Source organism: Myxocyprinus asiaticus, chromosome 26 (genome assembly GCF_019703515.2).
Source record: "Myxocyprinus asiaticus isolate MX2 ecotype Aquarium Trade chromosome 26, UBuf_Myxa_2, whole genome shotgun sequence".
NCBI lineage: Eukaryota > Metazoa > Chordata > Actinopteri > Cypriniformes > Catostomidae > Myxocyprinus > Myxocyprinus asiaticus.
This window is the reverse complement of record NC_059369.1, coordinates 25,589,437-25,615,057: the sequence shown is the minus strand read 5'-3', so window position 1 is coordinate 25,615,057 and position 25,621 is coordinate 25,589,437. Positions and strand designations below refer to the sequence as shown.

The 25,621-nt window shown below is 37.8% G+C and overlaps 1 protein-coding gene across 15 annotated transcripts in view; it reads right to left on the bottom strand.

The window, feature by feature from the left end:
- Positions 1-7,565: 7,565 nt before the first annotated feature.
- Positions 7,566-25,621, bottom strand: part of LOC127417148 (core-binding factor subunit beta) — a 54,692-nt gene continuing 36,636 nt past the window's right edge. Inside the window, exons 4-8 of one of the 15 annotated variants that reach the window (XM_051656879.1) lie at positions 17,028-17,144; positions 16,806-16,923; positions 14,641-14,679; positions 14,265-14,312; positions 7,566-10,057 (exon numbers count right to left, since the gene is read on the bottom strand). In XM_051656879.1, coding sequence (XP_051512839.1) covers positions 10,008-10,057; positions 14,265-14,312; positions 14,641-14,679; positions 16,806-16,923; positions 17,028-17,144 — 372 coding nt within the window. In that variant the 3' untranslated portion in view covers positions 7,566-10,007. Of the gene's footprint in view, positions 10,058-14,264; positions 14,313-14,640; positions 14,683-14,720; positions 14,745-16,805; positions 16,924-17,027; positions 17,145-25,621 lie in introns of those variants that run through there. The other 14 variants (XM_051656878.1, XM_051656882.1, XM_051656883.1 and 11 more) reach the window with 14 other exon arrangements.

Here is a 25,621-nt window from a genome sequence, read left to right as displayed (position 1 = left end):
AAATACGGGCTTAGGCAATTTGTGCTCTGAAGAACAGGGGGCATCGCTTAAGTGCCATCAGCCAATGAATTGCCATGATTGTATAAGGGCTTCAGTCCACGTGACACTTGGACATGTCCCATAGCGACCATAGGCAGCTGGAGTTCCACGAAAGGGAACCACAGTTAAAGGGACAGTTCACTCAAAAAAACAAAAAAATCTTATCATTTACTCACCCTCATGCCATCCCAAATGTGTATGACTTTCTTTCTTCAGCAGAACACAAATTAAGATTTTTAGAAAATATCTCCTCTCTGTAGGTCCATACAATGCAAGTGAATGGTGATCAGACCTTTTGGAGTAACTCTAAATCTATAAGACTCCAATGTTTAAATTAATATCTTCAGAAGCGATGTAATAGATGTGGGTGAGAAACAGAACAATATTTAAGACATTTTTTACTCTAAATCTCCACTTTCACTTTCACTTTCTGATGTGAAAGTAAAACTAAACAGGCACCACATGTGACTTTCAGATGTAAAAGTGAAAGTGGAGATTTAAAGTAAAAAAGGACTTAAATTTTGATCTGTTTCTCACCCACACCTATTATATCACTTCTGAATAAATGAATTTAAACACTGGAGTCTTATGGATTACTTTTATGTTTCCTTTCTGTGATTTTTGGAGCTACATAGGTCTGATCACCATTCACTTGCATTGTATGGTCCTACAGAGCTGAGATCTTTGTGTTCTGCAGAAGAAAGTCATACACATCTGGGATGGCATGAGGGTGAATAAATGATGAGAACATTTTTGTTTTTAGGTGAACTATCCATTTAACAGCATATTCCACAGTTAATGTAGCCTGCACATTCAGCTTCATCTGTTAAGAATAAAAAGAATAAAATAATAATAGAATAAAATAATAATTACCTAATAATCATAATCATCATCATTATTATTTTATGACTAGTCATATACAAGGCATATTATATAAATCAATAAAATATAAATAAACTATAAATAAAAGAGTTGTTATAAAGTAACATTTGACATTTCATTTAATTTTGAAGCACCTCCGGTTTGAGCCCCACCCACATCCTGTTCTTTCCAAATACAGATGATAATTTTGCCATAGCATCAGATACAGATACAGATAATGGCTTAGCTGCACACCCCTAATGCCTAGCATTTCCAAAGATTCCAAGAAGAAGATTCCAAAGATGAAAGAAAGCCATATGGGCTTGGAACAACATGAAGGGAATTAAATGATGACAGAATTAAAAATTTGGGGTAAACTACCCCTTTTAAGACATCTACAAGACATCTGCTTAGAAAGATCAAGAAAGATCTGCTCACTTGCGATGTATTACTTTCATCTGAATAACACATAAATGCAAAACAGGACCTTTTTATGTATATTTTTTTCTCGTTTTAAGCATAAATCTAACAGTTTTGTGAGGTTCCTGCTTAGAACAGAAAACAATTTGCCAATGGGATTAGAACATTTTTTTTATTATTATTCATAGGCATTTGTGATTACTGGATAAAAATAAAATAAAAATAAAAAATAAAAAAAACCTTTCTTTTTTTTTTTTTTTATTCAGACCGATTGGCTAATAAAATAAAAATATAATTATAATAATTTAGAGTGATTTTTAAAGCACTTCGACGAATTAATTGAAAAGAACTGACTCAAAAGGGCAATTCAATGACAATTTGTACATCACTATGCTTGTGAGAAACTTTTACTCTACACAAGATCAAAATCTAGCTGATGTAATATCTTTGTGAAAAAAAAAAAATATATAAATATATTCACTATAGAAAAACATATTTTTAAATTTCCCTGATATTTCCATGACTGTGGGAATGCTACAAGATATATAGTATTCTCAATAAGTTGTATTAACATGCATGATTTTGCTTCTCAAATAAATTTATAATGTTTTTATATTTTTGTGAAGATATTTTTCAAGAAAACAATAATACTACTTTTTAGTTTTTTTGCTGTGTAATATGATTATATCGTACTGTTTTCTTCATTCTACCCTCACTGTAAAAAATGTAAATGTGCAGTTATGACACCAAGGAGCTATTTATGCTCAATTAGACCTTTTAAAAATACTTTCATTGATGTAAACAGATTTTTTTCAGTCATATTAAATAATATTAAAACCAGTTAGTTTATAACTTACCTCATAAAGCACTTTTTTAGCTAATAATTTTTTATAGTGGTTCTATTCACTTATTCACCATGATCAGTCAATTAAAGCTTCATATTTATGTTAGTGTTTAATAATTGAACATTCTGAACATTTCACAATCAGAAATATAGTTAGATAGATATGGTAAAAAATGACAGTCCTGTGCTGTAGTTTTACTGCACTGCCATCTCCTGGAATTCTTGCTTTCAAATGCCCTCCTCTCCCCCCTCATCCTCACTCACCCTCTCTCTCTTACTCTCCCCTTTTGGACAGCAGCCTGACATACCAGACCCTGTTCGTTAGCACATATTTTTACCCACCGTTACTAAATTAGGAAGCCAGTGAGCGAGAACTATGGGTGGCTGCCAAGAAGAGAATAAGGAGGGTCTGCTGATGGCCTTGCCAGCCCAGCCACTAGCATCAAGAGCCACTTAGAGCTCTCTGAAACAGGAGCCCTGCAAGGAACGGAGGCCAAGCAGAGCCCCAGGTTATCCTGGCCAAATGACTCTGCAGGACAAACAAACAAACTGCTGTATTTTTATTGAATACTTTTTCCACCATCAGCCATAATACAGACACCCAGAGCAATAACAAGACACCTTTAGGTAACCTCACAAACAGTGTGTATGGCGATGAGTTTATAACAGATACGCACCCACATTCTGTGCCAGAGTGAAAAAGACTACCGGTAACTTCATATTATTTGCAATAAGCAGAATAATTAATTTAGTTGTATAATTCCTAAGGACTCTTATTTGGGAAGAAATGTATTAATTTAGCACTATTACATGAACAAGGGTGCTGCTTGTTGTAATGAATATCAGCATGGCTGTGATTCAGCAAGAGGCAACGAGGCCACAGGCCGACTGCTAGATTGCTATTGCATTTATTCAACAGTTCAATAAAGATGAATGATTATTATGGAGGAACACAATGAAAGATTAATATGGAGGAACTCACAATTAAACACAGTGTGGCCAGATGTCTTGTCTAGTTTTGCTCCGCTAAAAAAAAAAAAAAAAAAAACTTGTACCAAAATAAGCCAAAGTAGGATCAACTGTTGCGTCTCACAGAGTAACACAAACTGACAGCCTGCTTGGAAGAGCTGCAAACAATATACTAAATATCAGCACTCTTGGACGCCACTTGTCCAATCATATTGGAGGACTGAGAGCTTCTGTATATACTGTAACATAACAATGTTATAACATAAAAACATTTGTTGGGTTTGTCAACAAATATTAGCAAAAACACTATTCATTCTTTTATGGAGGAGTATACACTCTGACACGGCAATACACACATCTACACACCACCAACAACAACCCCAATTCGAAAAAGTTGGGACAGTATGAAAAATGCTAATAAAAACAAAAAGGAGTGATTTGTAAATTATATTCACAACAACTAAACATTATATGATGTTTTACCTTGTGAATTTCATTTTTTTTTTTTTTTTTTAATGTACAGTAATTTCAAATCAGATGATTGCAACACACTCCAAAAAAGTTGAGACAGTCGAGTGTTTACCACTGTGAAACATCACCATTTCTTCTAATAACACTTATTAAGCATTTAGGCACTGAAGACACAAGTTTGTTAAGTTTAAAAAGTGGAATTTTCCCCCATTCATCCATAACGCAGGTCTTCAGCTGCACAATTGTTCGGGGTCTTCGTTGCCGTTTTGCGCTTCATAATGCATCATACATATACAACTGGAAATGGTTAGGACTGCAGGCAGGCCAATCTAGCACTCGCTCTCTCTGCTTATTCAGCCAGTATGTGGTTTGAAGTTGTCCTGCTGATAATGCTGGGATGCCCATGGAAAAGATGGTGCTGGATGGCAGTATATGCTGCTCCAAAATTTTTACATATCTGTCTGCACAGATGTGCGAGATACCCATGCCATGGGCACTGACACACCCCTGGTCCATACAGACACTGGCTTTTGGACCTGACGCTGATAGTATAATTGTTTTTTAAGACAGTAATGTCTGAGGGATCAGAGATCACATGCATTCAGAAGTGTTCAGAAGTTTTCGTCTCATCTGTTGGCAAATTGACAAATCTTGAATGATCCTTGCTCTTGAAGGACTAGGCTGTTTTTGGAGGCTTATTATATACTATGACACGATTGCCTCACCTGTTTAACATCTCCGGTTTCACATCACCTTGTTATTTTAACTCGTCAAATTGTTATTAGTCTTAAATTGCCCCTGACCCAACTTTTTTGGAGCGTGTTGCAATCATCTGTTTTGAAATTACTGTACATAAAAAAAAAAAAAATTTAAAATTTTTTTTAAAAAATAAAATAAAGTTGTAGTGCTTTCAATATAGCAAAGGGTGAATATAATTTACAAATCATTCCTTTTTGTTTTTATTAGCATTTTTCATACTGTCCCAACATTTTCAGAATTGGGGTTGTAACAGACGAGATATAAATGGACCTCATTACCATTCAGCTAAATGAATACAGTTCAGGGGCATTATGTAACATGGACGTTTGGTTGACAAATAAGGCTTTGACTCTTTTATTCCCAAAAGAACTGCACACAACAATCCTGCTCATCTCTTTTTTTCTTTCTCTGTATCTCTCTTTATCGCTGGCTGTGTGGGCGGCTCTCTTCAGTGCAAATCTGTGTATCTATCTATCTATCTATCTATCTATCTATCTATCTATCTATCTATCTATCTATCTATCTATCTGTCTATCTATCTATCTATCTGTCTGTCTGTCTGTCTGTCTGTCTTTATTTGTAAATTGCTTTGGATAAAACGTCTGCTAAATGACTAAATGTAAATGTGCCTGGTGAATTTAATCACTACGAATATAGTGACATCTAGTGGCTTTCTATGTAATGCACACACCTCTAGTCATTCTTTCATGCTGGGCAGCCTCATCTTTACAGACTTTTTGCTAAAAGGCTTCCTTTTCCTTGAAACGTTAAGATCCAGAGCAGCATCTTTGTTCAAAATAGATGTAATGACCTTAGGAAAAGCTAATACCATTTGTTTTCAATCAAATGCATGAGCAGAACAGTGTAACGTGCATAGAAAAATATAGACTAGATATATTCTTAAAAAATGTGTTTGATTTTTCTCTGGCTGGCCTCAAATTACTGTCCAAACATTAAGTAATTTGATGGATTAACAGCATAAAATGAATAGATTATTTAGGCAATTATGTGTGATGGGGTGTTTGAACACATGCATAGCATATTTTAGGACAAGCAAACATCTAGAGAACATCCTGGAAATTAGTTCTTCCACTGTTACGAGACCAGCGTCATCTAATGCACACTGCACACCAGTGAATAAATACAATTAACATGTGTTTTGATTAGTTAAATGTAAATGTTTGTATTCCGCATCAAGGACTCTGCAAAGCAGGACATACATTTTTGATGTTTGGAAAGGAGGTGCATGACATCAACACAGAAGACGATCAAAACAATGGCTTTGAATACGAGTTGGGAATTAGACATCAAGAGCATATTTTGAATACTTTACAGTGTCAATTGTAAAGTCGTTACCTCACAACTGATACATTATGCGACTTGTATCAGATTTTTTTTTTTTTAAACTTTAAACAGTAGTTAAACATTGTTGCTTATTACTAAAAATATATCATCCATTAAAAATACTTTTTGATTAAGTTTTTTTTATTATTATTTTTTATTTTTTTATCAAAGATAAGCTCTCATAGAAGAGCTCAAAATGACTGCAGGTAATGAAGTGTCTGAAAAATTTGTTTCAGTCCATAAGACAAATTATGAGTGCTTTGTAAGAGCCAAAGAATCAAAAGCTTTTGTAGTTTTGTTCTTCGCATTATTTACTGGCTAAAAGCTTTGTCAGATGAACAGAGAGCACAAATCATATTGTTCAAAGCTGGCTGAAGACAGAGCAAGACAGTATACTGAAAGAGGTCATTAATAAGATTAAGAGACTGTCCCCAGATCAAAGTGAAAATGATGAATTTATAAGTAATGTATTTTAAAATATTAGCTGTTTCAAAAATACACAGATAAATAAAACTTTCATCTTTCGTACTTGCTTGTTTTGATTATTGGGGGAGAGGTATACTGATGACTCAACAGAGGATGGATTCCTTCAGGCAGTTTTTGGAAGCCAGGATCAGTTTGGACAGGGAGAAGTTCCATAGATCTCTCTATGGAACTTACAGTCACGTTCAGAATGGCATACTACCATACTTTTCTTACTATTTATGCCATTTATATAATAGTAAGAGTCTTCCATTACTTCTATTCTCTGGTCTTTGACCCTGATAAACATCCTAGGTTTCTAAACAGTGAATATGCAATGTCATTTTTGACTGTTTTGCTATATGATTAAGCTAATTCCATTGAGTTTTAAAATACTTTGTTGCAAGATGATTCAATAATCAATACAGCTTTGAATTTCTCCCTTCTGTCTTGGGAATGCACAGAGCTCAGGGGCTTTATGAAATATACTTCTTGTTTGGTATTTTTACGGGCTTATCACATAATGTTACATCAATTAGTGGTTTACATATTTCACATTTTTACCACACATTTTGACAAGATTAAGAAAGCTAAAATATGCAATGTCCTCTAGAGCTAGGGTCTTCAGACAGGGTAATGTTTCCATTTTTTCCCCATTTTCATGACATTTCTAACTATTCGTTTTTATAACACACACACACACGCACGTCGAAAGACAGATAGATAGACAGATAGATAGACAGACAGACAGACAGACAGCGTTTATAGTCTCCAAAAGGTCAATATTAGGGTGGAGGCGGCGGTACGGCATCTGCTGCCTGCCAGGAACAAACAGAGGCACCTTTATACAATGGGCCCGAAACACATAGGCAGAATCTCACTGCTCACGCCGCCACCTACTGTACTGGAGTGTGCAGTGTTATGGGGCTGTGTTGTTTTCAAAATTAAAGTCCTTGAATCTGACGTCGCAATAATAGTAAATCGTTAATGAATTATAATTCCTAATTACTACATAATATGACTCCATCTATTTTATTCTGCATCTGTACAATTTGTGTATGTTTATATATATATATATATATATATATATCATTATTACAATTATTAAATAAAAAAGGTCTTTTAACATTAAGGAAATATTTTTGTAATATAAACCTACAAAATCTACATAATTTCAATGTGGAAGTAGCTTTTTAATTTCACATACTTTGTTAAAAATATTATAAAATAAAATCTAAAAATAAATTTTAACATTTTGAATACCTTATTAGTTAAAATGGAATGAACAAATAACAATTTCAATTTCAGTCTCTCTCTCTCTCTCTCTCTCTCAAACACACACACACACACACACACACACACACACACACACACAGGCATGCACCAACTAAAAACATGGTTTGTAACAAGTTTATTAAGAAACAGTTCAAACATTACACCAGTTAACAGTCCTCCTCACTTAAATGTAAAACAAATAATAATAATAATAATAATAATAATAAATGCTAAAACCAAAGACCTTAGGGAGCCAAGGGGAAAAAGCAAGCAATAACAATACAGAAATACATATCATAGTGGAACCTGATAATGAAAGTATAATGATAATGATAATGTAACTGATAATAATCAGTATACCTGCATCAATAACTTAAAAACAATTAAGAAAATAAACATTTTATTTATTCAATCATTAAAAAAGAGCCATTCTGTACCTGGTGAGTATTTTGCCTTAATGCCAGCATTAAGTAAAGGGGTGAGAAAAAAATTATTATGGGGGACCAGCAAGGTTATTTCTTTTATACATAGCATAAAAACACCTAGAAAGGGGAGGATAGCTATGCAAGGAGACCGTATACAGAATTGTAGCAGGACTGTATTGTTGAATCTGGTTTGGTCAAGTTCTCTTCCTCTGGCATCTTTAAAATATAGCTAGACCCCAATAACCTCCTGGTACACGGCCTCTGATCATAGAATGGCATAAATTCCCACTATGATTTAAAGCTTTGACATTCTACTAAACCATGATTACTTTTTCCTCAGAACTCAAAACAACATGAACTTGCTTTCAATAAATAAGCTCTCTTTTGTGTACATTTGTGTATTTTTGGTTTAAGCTAGAGGTAGGCCATACCTTCTCCTGCAGCATCTCAAAAAAAAAAAAAAAAAAAATAAAAAAAGAACTTGGCCCTTAAATTGTGGTTATTGGCTGTGGTATAAACAACATACCAATGAGATGAGGCAATAATGCTAAATGAAAAGTAAAATAAAATGTTGGAAGAGACCAATTAATGCAGATTCTACCACTTTGCTACCATTTATGGTGTATTGCTATGACGTTGTTGATTATGAGCTTTCTGTATGTATACAGAGTAACATTTGTAGCAATTGATTTCCATCCTCTTTTCTTCCCAACATTTAACAGCAAATTTCTCTCAACAAAAAATGTTCTGTTCAACCACACTTACTGTCTTAAAACACTGACAGATCTGTACATCCCCAAAACCTGTATATGATCATCTTATCAAGAGATAAGCACTTGCATATTACAATAACAGAGGCAGATTTTAAATATAATGTAATTTTAAATCTGTCCAGAAACAACAGCTTTACGTTGCATAAACATTACTGTCATTTATTATTCTTTGGGTCACATTTCTGAATGGAAACTGTTTAAAACTTCACCCATTTATTTCAGTCATACCTAGTTTAAAATGATTAACAACTGCATACATTAAGCTGGTTTTATATTTTAAAATCTCATTGAAATCCCAAAGTAAACAGAAAAGCAGGTAAAATATGTGGGTGGCAAAAAACAAAACAAAACAAAAAAGTACAACTTTCTCCATTTTGGATAATGAATTTAAATTATGGATAAAGTATTAATTTAGGAAACTCCAGAGTAAACAGAATATGCAATGAAACACTGTGAAAAGCCTGCCTACATTACTGCCAAGGCATGAAGAAAACATAACCAGAAAAACATAAATGAAAGAAAAAGCAGAGCGACTGAAATAAGCACAAATGTAGGGTGAAAAACCAAATGTCGGCCTCATTTTGTGTAGAGCACCGCTCAGAGTAACACTGACCTCAATATTCACTTTCTGCTGCTTGGTTCATGTTCAAAGCATGCTTCAACTGCTTGCAACAGAAAGAGAGAGGAAGACAGAACATGGAGAAGGATGGTAGAAGAAAAAGACATCCTCATCCACATCATCAGCAGCCTCTTTCTAGATTTTTCTTTTTTGAAATAAAAAAAAAACTTGTTCTACTCTACTGCACAAATCTACCTAGCAACGTTTACTAGTTTATTCTATGGAAGCACAAGGACAGACAATTATATATAGATAGAAAATTAAAATACAAAAAAGTAAACATCCTGACGTTCACACATCTGAGTAAAATAATTAAAAAATGTCATTTCATTACAATAGGGCTAAACAATAAAATAAGATGCCTTGCATAGAGCGGACAAGAGCAAACATAGGTAGGTAGGAAAACCATGCGTACCGAAAGGCCATTTGGGGACTTAAACTGAAAGTTTCACATAGTGCAAAAATCCCAAGAAGAAACAAGGGACTAAATCAAATGCAAATGAATATCTGACTCACATCAATACCAGCCCAGCCCAACCCACCCAGCCCCTTCACCAGGCTAAAATAGGGACCAATGTTACCCCTGCCTAACCCAGACATCCCACCCGAAATTCCCCACGGGAGTGGACTTTGGTCTGTCCTGTGATAAACAAGGCATCAGGAGATGAGATTGCTGTGGTGATGGAGGTCTTTTGACCCTTATCCCTGCCCGCTTTGGTAAATGCCGCTAGCGCATCTTGTGATCGTCAGTGTTGGCCATGTTGGAGCCAGGGCTGGGGTCCTGCTGTCGCCTGGGCTGGGTCATCACACATACACACACACACAATTACACATGTGAGTGCGTGCACAAACACCCAAGCACACCAATAAACAAACCAAGACAGAGACATTTACAGATAACATGTTAATAAGTTAAATTAAGCAAAACACAACAGTGTAACACTGATAAATCCTTAATTTCATCACACTAAAATCATGTTAACACATATTGTTTGTCTTGAGGCTATACTTTTGAAACAGTGAGTATTTAAATATTTATGGACTGGCCCCATTCACTTCCATTGTAAGTGCCTTAATGTAACTGCCATTGTTGCTTTTTTCGTTTGCAATAAACAAGAGGCGAGTCAAAGTAATCAACATTATGCCATAAATGCTGTTTACTGAGCTTAACTTTAAAAGGAAACATTCCTTTTAACAGTGCATTATAACACATGCAATTGCACATCAAGTCCAGCAGAGTGCAGTAAAGATCAAATTCAGTCAAGACTAAAAATTGAGCTTCTTTTTATGGTCGAAGTGGCAGACAGTCATTAGTCAGGGGGGAAGTCTTCAAATCACTAGCCTTTAAAAATAAAGATACGACTGATGGTCTTGCCACAGATACAAATGTTTAGGTGCCTATGTCTAAATCTCGCCCTGACATAGATGTCTGAGAACAGACAGGCCAGACTGACAGACAGAGGGACAGACAGACCGGCAGACAGCGAGGGAAAGATAGACGAGGAGGCAAACATGGTGTATCTCACATTGTGTGAGGTCATCATCATGTAACTGGCGATTATAGCACGCTCCAACCCTAGAGCTACGCAAGGCTGTTTTTATTTAACCCCGACGCCTGGGAATCACGTCTTTAAGCATACGCATTAACAGATGAAGCTGTAATAGCTGTCATAAAACACAAAGCAGTCTGGTAGGCTGTCTGTAAACGTAAATAATAAATGTTATAGCTATAAGCTAGATAAAGACAGTTAAAGCGAACTGCAGAAAGTGAACGTATTTGTCTGGCGTCACGTTGCTTGTTACTTTTATAACTTTGCAGGCAATGCATCTTCAAACCAAGCACATGAATGCAACAGAACAATGTAGATCAAACATTATGCTATAAATAATCAAAAGTTGTGCAAAACAAGAGCACAAATCAAAGCACGCCTCCAGTGAGGAGCATTCTATGTCTCTAAAAGGCAGCTACATGGGTGAAGCACAAAAGAAAAGGAAAAAAGAACAAAACATGTTTATGTTTGCTCTGTAGTATTTAAGCTTGAAAAAAACATGTTTGTGTGTGGATGGGAGGAGGCAGCTTCGATCATATGGAGCTCAGCTGAAGCACTCTCCTGTACCACAAGTCAATAGTGCTTAGTGCAATTTTGCTGGGCAGACAGCACTGCTAATGAAAAACATCAATACTTATGATATATTAATACTTTCACTGGTCCAACATCACTCATGCTCTAATCCCACCTGCAGTAAAGGCTCAGGTTTTAATGAAAAATGGTCTATCTATTTTTCATCCATCTCTTTACCATCTATCACTCTTGGATATCTTTCAGCTTGCCCCCCTGGACACCCTGCACACATACATACACACAGTGGCAGAACCACATAGTCATGCACATTACGACACCCTTTGAAAAAGGATAAATAAGTTTGTGCACATAGGACATGTAGAAAATGTCCCCCTTGCCTCTTTCCCTTTCTCTCTCGCTCTCTTACAGCCACATAGGGGAGACAAGGGCTAGTTGTCACACGGGAAGTCACAAAGGCTATATCTTAATAAGGACAAGACTTTGAGTCAAAAGTCCAATTGTGAAAATTTGTGCTTTCTATAGCAGAGGTTTTGTATGTTGGTTTCAAAAAACGCCTTCAAACCCTTCTTAAATTAGAATAATTTTTGTGAATTCAACACTCCAAAGTTTCAATTATCATCATATTTTTGTTATAGCTCTTTGGTAAACAAGCAAACATAATCAAACCACACTGGTATACATTAAAGGGATAGTTCATCCAAAAATGAAAATTCTCTCATTATTTACTCACCCTCATGATATCCCAGGTGTGTATGACTTTCTTTCTTCACCAGAACACATTTGAAGAAATATAGAAAAATATCTTAGCTCAGTAAGTCCTTAAGCATGATTTAGAGTTAAAAAGTACTTACATATTGATATTTTTCACACAAAAAGCAATCGTATTGCTTTAGAAGACCACTGGAGTCGTATCGATGACATTTATGCTGACTGTCTGTGATTTTTCGAGCTTCAAAAGAGAAATCTCCATTCACTTGCATTTTAAGGACCTACTGAGCTAAGATATTTTTCTATATTTCTTCAAATGTGTTCTGGTGAAGAAAAAAAGTCATACACACCTGGGATATCATGAGGGTGAGTAAATAATGAGAGAATTTTTCATTTTTGGGTGAACTATCCCTTTAAGGCAAGGGTCAACTACATTATGAAGGCAGATTTTTACTGAAAGGTTTAAATGTGTTCTTAGGACAAAGGTATTTTTAATGAAAGTCAAGTCAAGGCATGCTGTCACATTTTTATCAGGGCAGGTTTCACATGTTTAAATGTCAAATGTATATAATCTATTAATTAATATTTGTTGGCTAAAATTATGTTTCCATGTTCCTTTTTTTAATTTTTTAATTTTTTTTTTTATTGTTTCATGAATGGGTTTTTTAATTATTTAAAATAATAAATAATTATTTTACGTTTCTAAATGTGGATGAAAAGCCTGTAACAGGTTGTTTAAAGCAGGTTTTGGTGCAAGATTTAAAGAGAGGCACAGATTTTGTTTTGGTGGTTGTGTTGGTAGGGACACATTTCCCCGTCACCCCCAGTGTTTACATGAAACTTGCACCACTGGTTTAGTGGTTTAAGTTCCAGTGTGACAATAGGCCCCGCTATTGGGGTATGTTTTTACAAAAGTATTGTATTTACAACGTGTGTTCAATTAACTCTACCTTTATTCCTGGGCATGAACATAGCTTTTTTGTAGCCAAGACTTCAAGGTATGCAGCTATGCAGAAACTGACTTTCAAAAATAAACCTACTCTGAGAAATATTCACTGGAGTAAAAAGTGTCTCCCTTACATCTCATTAGCGATTTAGAGATCTCAAGATGTATTCTTTCCCTTTCAAAACTAACCTTCGCCCACTTTCCCAGAAAACACCAGTTTTCTGTTTCTATTGTCTCTGTAGTTGTTGTTGGAACAACACAACTGTCCATCATGAATGCCCCAGACTGCTGTTGTGTTGACAGCCGCTGAGACCACTGTTATGTGACTCAAACTCAAATTTTATTCTGTATCCAAAATAAAGCCATACTGTATGAAAACAAGCTCAGAAGTAGGGTCGGACTGCACACTGCTGGGATGAGAAAGCATGAATTATAGAATAATTATAGGGTTTCATTTTTCCACCACTCTCTGTGACTTTGAGCTTTGAGGGAAAAACATTTGGCCCGTAAGTCACAGACTGCTATGAGTAAGAAATTTGATTTTCATAAGTGGCAAGATCTGTTTAAAAGAGAGACCTTGGCGTGATTGATTTTGGAAGAGAGGAAGAAGAGTGTGTAAAGGAGTGCCTGAGGGTGTAGATTAGAGGAGAGGAATATAAAGGCGGTGGTTCATAAGGGGAATCTTTCTGGTCATGTGCTGCCAAGCTGTGCCTGAGAGCTCCCGGAGGGCTTTGCAGCAGGGGAGTGGGTAGGCGGGGCAGTTAGGAATCCTGAGATGGAGGTCTGGTCTCCATTACAGAGGTCTGAGCAAAGAAAGTTGGGGGTCTTTCGCACTGGTTTGAGTCTTTGTCTTGCTCTCTATTACAATCAACACTTCCCCAAAAGTGCGGAAATCTGCAAAGCTTTCATTGGAGTTCTGTGGACTCCAATTCCATGTGGACCAGACCATAACTGAGCTATCACTCTTTTAAAGAGACACACATACATACACATGTACCCACCAACACAAGTGTGTAGACACAGGAAACACACACACATACACATAGAAGGAAAACATACAAACAGAGATAGAGATGCTCTTCCATGCACATGCTCTTGATGAATGTGAAATTCTGACATATACGCACGCACACACACACACACACACACACACACACAAATACCCACACACACAAACACACACACACACTCATTTACACACACTTACAGACACAGACATGGTTTAGTGCATGACACAAGGATAGAGAGAAGCAGAGGAGACAGACCCTGGTCGCTGAAGGCCATCAGTCCCAGATTTTTGATGCCACAGGGTCCTAAAAAACACAATTTGGTTTTCATCTTAGGAGCGCAGTTTGGATTAACTGTAGAATGATTGTATTTGAGGATTTACAATGCAAAGATATTTCATGCACTAAGCCATGAGCAAACAAGTAAAGCACTTACTTAATAGCTTACACATAAACAAACTCACATAGAGTACATATATGCATGCATACATAAACAATACTTATAAGCACACAGTACAAGAACATAAGCCCTCCTTAATTTTGCATTTGTATTTAAATAATTATCATAAACATTTTGACATTTTTTAAATCAAGGCAGCAGTTCACTAAATAAAAGCCTAAATTGTTGTCTTACCTCCTGAGTTATTAAATGGCTGAGATGTGCCATCGGCATCTGCTAAATGACAAGTGATCAAATCAGTTTTGTCCCAGACAAGCTGTTCAGCTACTTCAAGAGCTCTCAAGAAATCAGGGAAAGACAGAATGTTGTGAGGTGTCACTTATTCACTGCATTTTCATTTGAAAGGATTACCTGCTTCTGCACTACAAAGTCACAGTTTAAAGGATAGATAACTTTCTTAAAAAAGGAGAAAGAAGGCCAATTTCCAACTACTATTTTTAATGTTGAAGTCAAAACATTTTTGTACATATTGATTTTCATTCTGAGAGGCCGTTTAGTTATTTTTTAAAATGCTTTTAGAATTAATGGAACCTTTACAATTTCATGGAATGATTTCCAGGTGAATCTCCCAAAATCTGTCAAAAACAAGTCCAAGTCATATTTCACCCACAAAAAAAATGCAATTTGATTTTGATTAAAGAAAACAAAGCCTATTTTTTGAATCATTATATATATATATATACATACACTGCCGGTCAAAAGTTTTGAAACACTTGACTGAAATGTTTCTCATGATCTTAAAAATCTTTTGATCTGAAGGCATATACTTAAATGTTTGAAATTAGTTTTGTAGACTAAAATATAATTGTGCCACCATATTAATTTATTTCATTATAAATCTAAAATTTAATTAAAAAAAAATTAAAAAGAGTTTTTGAAATTGATGACTTGGACCAAATAATAAAGAAAAGTCAGCCAATAAGTGCTCAACATAGATGGGAACTCCTTCAATACTGTTTAAAAAGCATCCCAGGGTGATACCTCAAGAAGCTGGTTGAGAAAATGTGAAGAGTACATGTCTGCAAATTCTAGGCAAAGGGTGATGCTAAAAAAGTTTTGATTTATTTTGGATTTTGTTTAGTCACAACATAATTCCCATAGTTCCATTTATGTTATTCCATAGTTTTGATGACTTTACTATTATTCTAAAATGTGAAAAATGTGACTTTTGACCGGTAGTGTATATATATATATATTGCATTGTGACATTATTTCCATGACAATTAAGCACATTTTCCCCTCCCAAATCTTATTACTAAAATGTAAAAGAATGTCATTCATCTTACTTAATTGCAGGATTTGTTATTACTGCCTAATCATGCTGATTTAAAAAAAAATATATAATAATAATAAAAAATGTATTACAGCAATATCCTTATTTTAGCACATGACTGTAAAAAAAAAGAAAATGACTGTATTACATTAAAGAGAATCTAATGAGCATCATCTTTAAGATGAAAATTATATTTAAAAAAACTGGTAACACTTTACAATTAGGTTCCATTCATTAAAATTAGTTAATGCATTACATATCATGAACAAACAATTGACAATATATTTTATACAACATTTATTAATCTTTGTTAATGTTAGTTAATAAAAATAAAATTGTTCATTGTTTGTTCATGTTAGTTCATAGTGCATTAAATAATGTTAACAAATACAACTTTTGATTTTAAAAATGTATTAATATACATTAAAATTAACAATAACAAAGATTAATAACTGCTGTAAAAGTATTGTTTATCGTTAGTTCATGTTAACTTAAGTTGTTAATTAATGTTAACAAATGAAACCTTATTGTAAACTGTTGCCACAAAACTTACAACTAAAATGTTTGAATGCATTACAACAATGACAATTTAGAGGGAAAACATGCTTAATTGCCATTAAAATAATGTAACAATGCAAAAAATCTTAAATCTTAGTGGCCCTAATAACATGCACTGACTTTTTTGTGACCCATCAGAGAAGCTGTAAAAAGATGCCGGTGGCACCACTTGGTCATTCTCCTTCTCAGGAGCTACTAAAACACTTAAAAACATCTTATTTTCAGTGAACTGCTCCTTCAAGCATCAAATATTTTGGTTTAGGCTGTCAATCAAAATATTGGCAAGAGAAATTGATTAAAGATTACAATAAGGAAAAACAGCACATTCAGAAGAATCATCCATGCACAAGCAGAAAACACATGTACACACACATACACACACACACACATAAACAACCATACGACCAAACCTACTGAGCTCCATAACGACTAAAACAAAATGGATTTTAAGCATGCACTGACTGATCATCTTCTAAACTTCACTTAGCACAAACACACTTACACACACCCTCATTCTCTGCAGCTCTCACCTCCAGGTCCTCACGGTGTGAACGATCCCTGTCTTCAAAATCACGGGTCCTTCTGCGGGCCTCCTCAAAAGCTGCCTGGGCTAGAGCATCTTCATGCTGTATAGACACACAAAACAGAAAAAAGCGAACTGTGGTTAGCCATTTCTGATATACATAAGGCATGAGATGCAGTTTGAGTGCATGAGTTGGTTTCTGTGTACCTGCGCCCTCTCATCATCATACTCCAGACAACCCATTCCATCAAGACGCTGAAGATCAATCCAGCCTCTCCAGATCACACACACTCCATTCAGGATCATAGGAGCCTTCAGATATACCTGAACACAAACACACACACACACACACACACACACACTTAGTTATTATGATATACACAGACCCCACAATAACAATGAAGGAAGGAAGGAAGGAAGGAAGGATGGATGGATGGATGAATGGCCATGATAACTACCAGATAATACAGTAACAGATCTTGGATCATTTTGAGTCATACATCACAAAATGAATGACTTGCACTTGCACACAAAACAAAACAGCTGATAAGAGTGTAATTTTAAAAGAACTGACTCATAAGTGTAATTTGTTCGAGAATCAGGCTACACTGGTCATCCTGTATGTTTCACACTGCAGATTTAAAACAGGTTTATCAGAGTCATTTATTTGGGAATCGGACTACACTAGACATGCTGTAAGTCGTGCTGCTGATTTTGTAGCGGTTTTGCAGTGCCGTTGAATGGTAGTGCAAGAAAACACTGTTAGTGTATTTTAGCTGGGTTAAAATACTAAACCCAATAACTAACTCTTCACTAAATCTGGAGAAATTTCCTGTACCCACATCAGCCTTTGGAACAGATGAAATGCATTACTACCAACTCTACGCTAGCAACATATGAAAACCGACTCTCAACATCACACCTGGCTGTTCAATAGGCCATTTGAATTGTAAAACACATTGTGAGTTTTTCTGTGGCAACAATGGTCTCTAAAACTTCACTGTGGAAATAGACTTACAGATCTATAAACACATAACCATTACACCCTTTTCTGTCTCTTCCTGTCTTGCCTCTGAGCCCAGCAAACAGCCAAATACTGTAGGGCAGCCTCCAATGTTTGCTTCTTGCGATGATAGTGTTTATTTATAGAGGCCAGCGTAGTAAGGGTACACCGATGCTCTCTACCAGAGACAGGCAAAGCCTGTCTGAATTTATTTATACTGAGCATGGGCTACGAGTGTGCACGGCAGTGCATGATTACATCCGTCTGTGTGGGCGAGATTCCGATGATGTGGGGGTGGGGGGGGTGTTGTTATGTACAAGACAAGGTGGACAAAGAGTGAGAGATGTTGAGAATGTGGCACGGGTTGGCTGGAGTGAAGAAAAAAAAGAAAGTGAAAGAGAGGGATGAGGGAGAGACAGAGGTATATACTGTCTGTCTGGCCTCGAGCCACAGGAATATCACATATCTGCCACTGAGGAATCCAGGCTCAGACAAAAGCGTGCAGACTGTCGGTCTGTGGGTGCTGTTTATTTCTGTAACTGCAGCAGAGTGCAGTGAAAGGGGCCAGCTATAAACACATACATACACACACACACATGCATGTACAAGTTGAAGTCAGAAGTTTACATACACCTTAGCCAAATACATTTTTCATACAAAAACGTTTTTCACAATTCCTGACATTTAATCGAAGAAAACATTCCCTGTTTTAGGTCAGTTAGGATCACTACTTTATTTTAAGAATGTGAAAAGTCAGAATAATAATAGAGAGAAATATTTATTTCTGTTTTTATATCTTTCATCACATTCCCAGTGGGTCAGAAGTTTACATACACTTTGTTAGTATTTTGGTAGCATTGCCTTTAAATTGTTTAACTTGGGTCAAACGCTTTGGGTAGCCTCCACAAGCTTCTCACAATAAATTGCTGGAATTTTGGCCTTTTCCTCCAGACAGAACTGGTGTAACTGAGTCAGGTTTGTAGGCCTCCTTGCTCGCACACACTTTTTCAGTTATGCCCACAAATTTTCTATCGGATTCAGGTCAGGGCTTTGTGATGGCCACTCCAATACCTTGAATTTGTTGTTCTTAAGCCATTTTGCCACAAATTTGGAGGTATGCTTGGGGTCATTGTCCATTTGGAAGACCCAGCTTTAACTTCCTGCTGCTGTCTTGAGATGTTGCTTCAATGTATCTACATAACTTTCCTTCCTCATGATGCCATCTTTTTTGTGAAGTGCACCAGTACCTACTGCAGCAAAGCACCCCCACAACATGATGCTGCCACCCCATGCTTCTCGGTTGGGATGGTGTTCTTTGGCTTGCAAGCTTCACCCTTTTTCCTCCAAACATAATGATGGTCATTATGGCCAAACAGTAACATTTTTGTTTCATCAGACCAGAGGACATTTCTCCAAAAAGTAAGATCTTTGTCCCCATGTGCCCTTGCAAACTGTTGTCTGGCTTTTTTATGGTGGTTTTGGAGCAGTGGATTCTTCCTTGCTGAGCAGCCTTTCAGGTTATGTCGATATAGGACTCGTTTTCCTGTGGATATAGATACTTGTCTACCTGTTTCCTCCAGCATCTTCACAAGGTCCTTTGCTGTACTTCTGGGATTGATTTGCACTTTTTGCACCAAACTACGTTCATCTCTAGGATACAGAATGTGTCTCCTTCCTGAGTGGTATGATGGCTGCGTGGCCCCATGTTGTTTATACTTGCATACTATTGTTTGTACAGATGAACGTGGAACCTTCAGGCATTAGGAAATATGCTCCCAAGGATGAACCAGACTTGTGGAGGTTCACACATTTTTTTCTGAGGTCTTTTCTGAGGCTGATTTCTTTTGATTTTCCCATGATATCAAGCAAAGAGGCATTGAGTTTGACGGTAGGCCTTAAAATACATCCACAGGTACACCTCCAATTCAGTACATCTCCTATCAGAAGCTAATTGGCTAATTGTCTAAAGGATTGACATCATTTTCTGGAATGTTCCAAGCTGCTTAAAAGCACAGTTAACTTAGTGTATGTAAACTTCTGACCCACTGGAATTGTGATATAGTCAATTAAAAGTAAAACAATCTGTCTATAAACAATTGTTGGAAAAATTACTCATTTCATGCACAAAGTACATGTCCTAAATGAGCTAATATGAAATCTGTGGAGTGGTTAAAAAATTAGTTTTAATGACTTCAACCTAAGTGTATGTAAACTTCTGACTTCAACTGTATACTCAGGGTTACTCGCCAAAACCAAAGAGCCACAAGTGACGGGTCACCAATTATGAGCGAAGTTCCACGGTGCTGCACCAAAAGGCAGAGAAACACAGGAACACTCAAAGCTGAATCACACTGCAATGTGTTGTTGGATACTAAACTTCCTCCACTAGGCACTGGTGACTGCTGGAGCAACCTGCCAGACAAACATACTCCGCCAAAACAGACACAACATGTGCCTTGTCTGACTTTACTGCAGTCCTTTAAGCGGGTGTGTATTTACTGTATGTGTGTGTAAGAACTGTTTTTGGTGTCAGTTCAGAGAGTAAACTGCTCTCTGCCCTGATTTCATACCCACTAAATTCACCACAATGAGGTGAATGTTGTCTAGTTTAAATATATCTCACAATTAATCAAAAACAAAAATGTTCTATTGAAGGAAAAATTTACAGGGTTTCTGTTTGAATAAATATGTGCAGACATCCAGGTCCTTTTCACCAATATACTTCCATGACTTTTCCAGTTATTCATGATTATTGGATAGGAATTAAAAAATAATAATTTTAAAGAGATAATTAAATATGTTATATCTGAGCCTAAGTAACAGGAGCCAGCTGGTACATGTGATATGCGGTATGTATAAAGGTCTACCAGACCTTCGTTATCATTTGTAATCAGTCAAATATTTATCTGTTAGCACGTATGTCATTGAACATCTTCAAATAATGCCTTAAACATTTTTCTGTTCTATATTACCTTTATTTACTTTACACAAGTCATCAAACATGCCTCTAAAAGTGATAAAACATGTGTGTTGGCACAGAAACTCGCATACGTTTCAGTTTAAACTGGACCCGAGTGACACAACCGACCCAGAAAAGCACAATCTTTTCAACATTAAAGTTTGTTCGAGTCCTTTATGGCAATAATGAAAACATGGACTGGTACCAGGAAAAATATTGCAGGTAAAATTTAAATTCAAAATTGTTTTTCAGTTATCTCCACGGAATGAATATACTGTAGATTTGATACATTAATATGTTTCTGATTTAATGCTATCAGACTTTAGGTCTGTAAATTAAAATGAGCAATTTCTCATCCTAATTTTGTGTTCAGTTTTAAAGGGTGTATTAAGTTATCCAGAAAAGAGCAGTGAATGTTTTTCTCTTTTTCAGTGTTGTTGCTTTATTAATATTCCCTACAATGTCATATGTAGGAATTGTATGCAATCTAAATGACTGTGGTTATTTATATAATAATTATTATATTAGTATATACCATGTGCCCCCTTTGTTTTTCCTTGATATTTTTAAATCACTTTAAAGTGAATCTGGACTTTATATGCGGGAAATGGATCATATGTTGTGCATGCGCTCTTTACATGTACAGCAAGGTTTAACCATGGATTCAATAAATAAAAAATATTTGTCCTGCTGAGATTTGTTCCAATATATATATTAGATGAAATCATGTTTAATGATCCTAAAACAAAGAAAAATTATTTCATTCACAAATTACACTGCCTTCGTTTAACACGTTTTTTTTTTCTAACGTTCAATCATTTATAGGTTTTTTCTCTGCGCATTAATGCAGCAAGCGATGTCGAAGATGTTATCTGCAACCACTAATCTAGAGTCATTTTTTACGTTTCATTTATTGTTAAGGTGTGGATTTGTCTTTGGGAAACTGACCAGCAGTTATGTGCCACTTTATCCAGAAGCAGAAATCGAAAGCAACAGGCGGTCGACTAAAAGAGATAATTCTGCTATGAAATTCTCTTTGCCAGAGTGGAAATCTTTACTAATCAATTGCTCAATTGTACAATGAAGGCATGAAAGCAGAATGGTCCACCTGCAAATTAGGACACACTGATCTGCAAGATCATATATTTTTATTGGTTTTGATGCATGGAGTTTTTGTTTGTGTTCGCCAGGATTCAAGGAAAAATGCTTTGCCAATATACAGTATTATTAAGCTTACATATTCAATTGAGGGTGCTCTAACGTTCGCAACCCCACAGAACCAGGCCTGCATCTAGCTGGCAGCTGCACTGACATGATGGCAAAACAACAAGACACATTACTTATCTATTAATTTATTATCCAATAGTAGTGTAGCCTACTAGCTCACCTTTTGCTGCACTACCATGTTTGTGTAGCACATCCTTGTGCTCTCTGGCAATGTGACGCATACCAAAAGGAATATTTGCTAATTCTTGAGGTCTCTCCACACTCCCTTTCGATTTCCTCATTCTTAACTTTGATTTATACTTTGCATTTATTTATGCTATAAGGTTTGCAACTTCACTAAAACAATGTTAGAGCTTCATAACCTCAAGCCTATTGGTTATTTCGCAGATTCCCAAACCAGCATATCACGAAGTGCATTCTGGGTTGAGCGAGCAGCACTGAGCGGCCTGAGCGAGCGGAGCGGAGTCTTCAAAAAGGCACTCTCCGCTCCGGTGAAATTATCACCGCTCCGCTCACATGCTCTGGATGGGAGTGAGGTTTAGGGGGGGTGAGTGTAACGGGAGACAGCTGGTACGTGATAGCTGTGTGGTATGTGTAAACCTCACTCTCCTAGCCTCAAGATGCGCACTAGCGACTGACACTAGAGGCTGTAGCCTTAGCCTCCTCGTTTGCGCACATGCCTACATACATAATGGCGGTACATGACGCCGATTTGAATCCCGCTTGGAGCAGGTCAAGCAGGACCGGTTACACATATCAAGAAATATTATATTCACTATTGTAATTTCCATTACTTTTTAATATGTTATTGCTTTCCATTAACTTTTCAGGCCTGTAAATCACAATATTCTTAAATTGCCTGATATTTATGATCCATGATTGTGGAGACCCTGTATATCTTATCATTCGTCTGTTTTAAGAAACCAACCTTCAGTATTTTGATTAATGAAGAAGAGTAGATACAAAAGCTAAAAATCTGCCATAAAAATGTATGTGAAATCAAATAAACAATTACCTTTTCAGTCTAAAACATCCTACTATGTAAGAAAATGTATAGTGCCAACACTGCAAGGTGGTATGTTTTACAGTCATTTAAACTAAAAGCAGTAAATTGGAGATTGTTAAATGGGCTATATTCTACACTTTTATATCATTTTATTGTTTTCTCTAAAGTCCACCTATAAGTAGTTTGGCAAATTGGTTTTACATGACTATTTTCTACCTTCTTTATGAGCATTAGAATTCAACAGTACCTTTAAGACTTCTATACAGAATGTAAAAGACATCTGTTATGATCGGCTAGCCTCCATGTACTGCTATCGTTCACATGTCAATCAAAGTGGGCAAAGTGCTGAACAATGAATAGGTGTCGAAATCGTCATGGTTACTGGTGTAACCTCCGTTCCCTGATGGAGGGAACGAGATGTTGTGTCGATGTAGTGACACTAGGGGTAACTCATGGGAGCCCGAGACACCTCTGGTCTTTGATAAAAGGCCAATGAAAATTGGCAAGTGGTATTTGCATGCCACTCCCCCGGACATACAGGTATAAAAGGAGCTGGTATGCAACCACTCATTCAGGTTTTATGCTGAGGAGCCGATATAAGGTCCGGCCATTTCAGCGGGTAGTTCAGCGTTGTGGCAGGAGGGACACAACGTCTCGTTCCCTCCATCAGGGAACGGAGGTTACACCAGTAACCATGACATTCCCTATCTGTCACTCACTCGACGTTGTGTCGATGTAGTGACACTAGGGGTCCCTATACGAAACGCCACAACTGGCTGAACTGTGTTACGTGAACTGGCGGTGTGTGGTGGGCAGACTGCTGTGTGCCTCATAGCCAGCACACAAGGTCGACACGTAACCTCCCCCAACATAGTTATTAGTGTCGAACAGCCCTTTTTGGGGACAAGTCGACTACCCAAAGACAGAGACAGGCTTAACCCAGTCGTGGCCTCTTTTCCCCTTCTCTTTTTCCACTCCCTAAAAAAGAAGGGGGATTATCCGACTGGGCTGCCAGGTCTAGTCGGGGGGTGTCCCTCCCAAGGGGAAGACACCGCGGAGACCACACCTCGCCCAAAGAGAGGGGGGGATATTTAAGTGGAAGAGTACGTCACATGGTCTTTCCAACCATGTGGAGAGCCTTCAAGATAGATCCTGCCCAATGGGGGAGAAGTTACTACAAACATGGAGACTGGGGCAGAGGGGCTCTGCCCAAGGAAGACGCAGTTTGCCAGCAGGGAAACGAACTAGCGGAAAATATGTAATCGCATGGGGTTAGCCTTACAGGGAACCGCCACATGCGGAGCACCTACTCCAGAACAGGGCTCTTAGTTAGCGCATGTACTGGGCCGGCAGCGAGTCTCTCCGAAAACTCGACTGCCACAGGGCTTGGAGGAAGTCAACCAGGGAACAAAGTTTGTGAACACTACTGGGAATTAACGCGCACGTCTTCAGCTCCAAGGGAGGTGGAAGGCACTATGTACAAGCGATACACCCGGCCAGCTATCCCAGGCTTATCCGCTTGTGTTGCGTGACACTACCTGGGACGAAACCGGTTCCACCCGGAGGTTGTAGAACCTTGCAAAGGTGTTGGGTGTTGCCCAGCCCGCTGCTCTGCAAATGTCTGTTAGAGAGGCACCTCTGGCCAGGACCCAGGAAGCCGCTACACCTCGGGTAGAATGGGCTCGTAGCCCTACTGGGGGCGGCATGTTCTGGGCGAGATATGCCATAGTTATGGCGTCAACGAGCCAGTGGGCGATCCTCTGCTTGGAGACAGCGCTTCCTTTCAGCTGTGCACCAAAGCAGACAAAGAGCTGCTCAGAAATTCTAAAGCTCTGCGTGCGATCCAAATAGATGCGTAAAGCGCGCACCGGACACAGCAACGACAGGGCTGGGTCTGCCTCCTCCTGGGGCAGCACTTGCAGGTTCACCACCTGGTCCCTAAAAGGGGTGGTGGGAACCTTGGGCACATAGCCCGGTCGGGGTCCTAGGATCACGTGAGAGTAACCCGGAACGAACTCCAGGCATGTTTCGCTGACAGAGAACGCTTGCAGGTCACCTACCCTCTTGATGGAAGTGAGCGCAGTCTGGAGGGCAGTCTTCAAGGAGAGTGCCTTAAGCTCGGCTGACTGCAAAGGCTACGGAGAGATCCCATGAGGGAACAAGGCACGGTCTGGAGGGATTCAGCCTCCTGGCACCTCTTAGGAACCTGATGATCAGGTCGTGCTTCCCTAAGGACTTACCGTCGATTGCGTCGTGGTGTGCTGCTATGGCGGCAACGTACACCTTCAAGGTGGAAGGGGACAGCCTCCCTTCCAACCTCTCCTGCAGGAAGGAAAGCACTGATCCGACTGCACATCTCTGGGGGTCTTCGTGTCGGGAAGAACACCACTTAGCGAATAGACGCCACTTAAAGGCATAAAGGCGCCTCGTATAGGGGGCCCTAGCCTGAGTGATCATGTCTACCACCGCGGGTGGTAGACCACTTAGGTCTTCCACGTCCCATTCAGGGACCAGACATGGAGATTCCAGAGGTCTGGCCGCAGGTGCCAGAGGGTGCCCCGTCCAGAAAGAAGGTCCTTCCTCATGGGAATTCGCCAGGGGGGAGC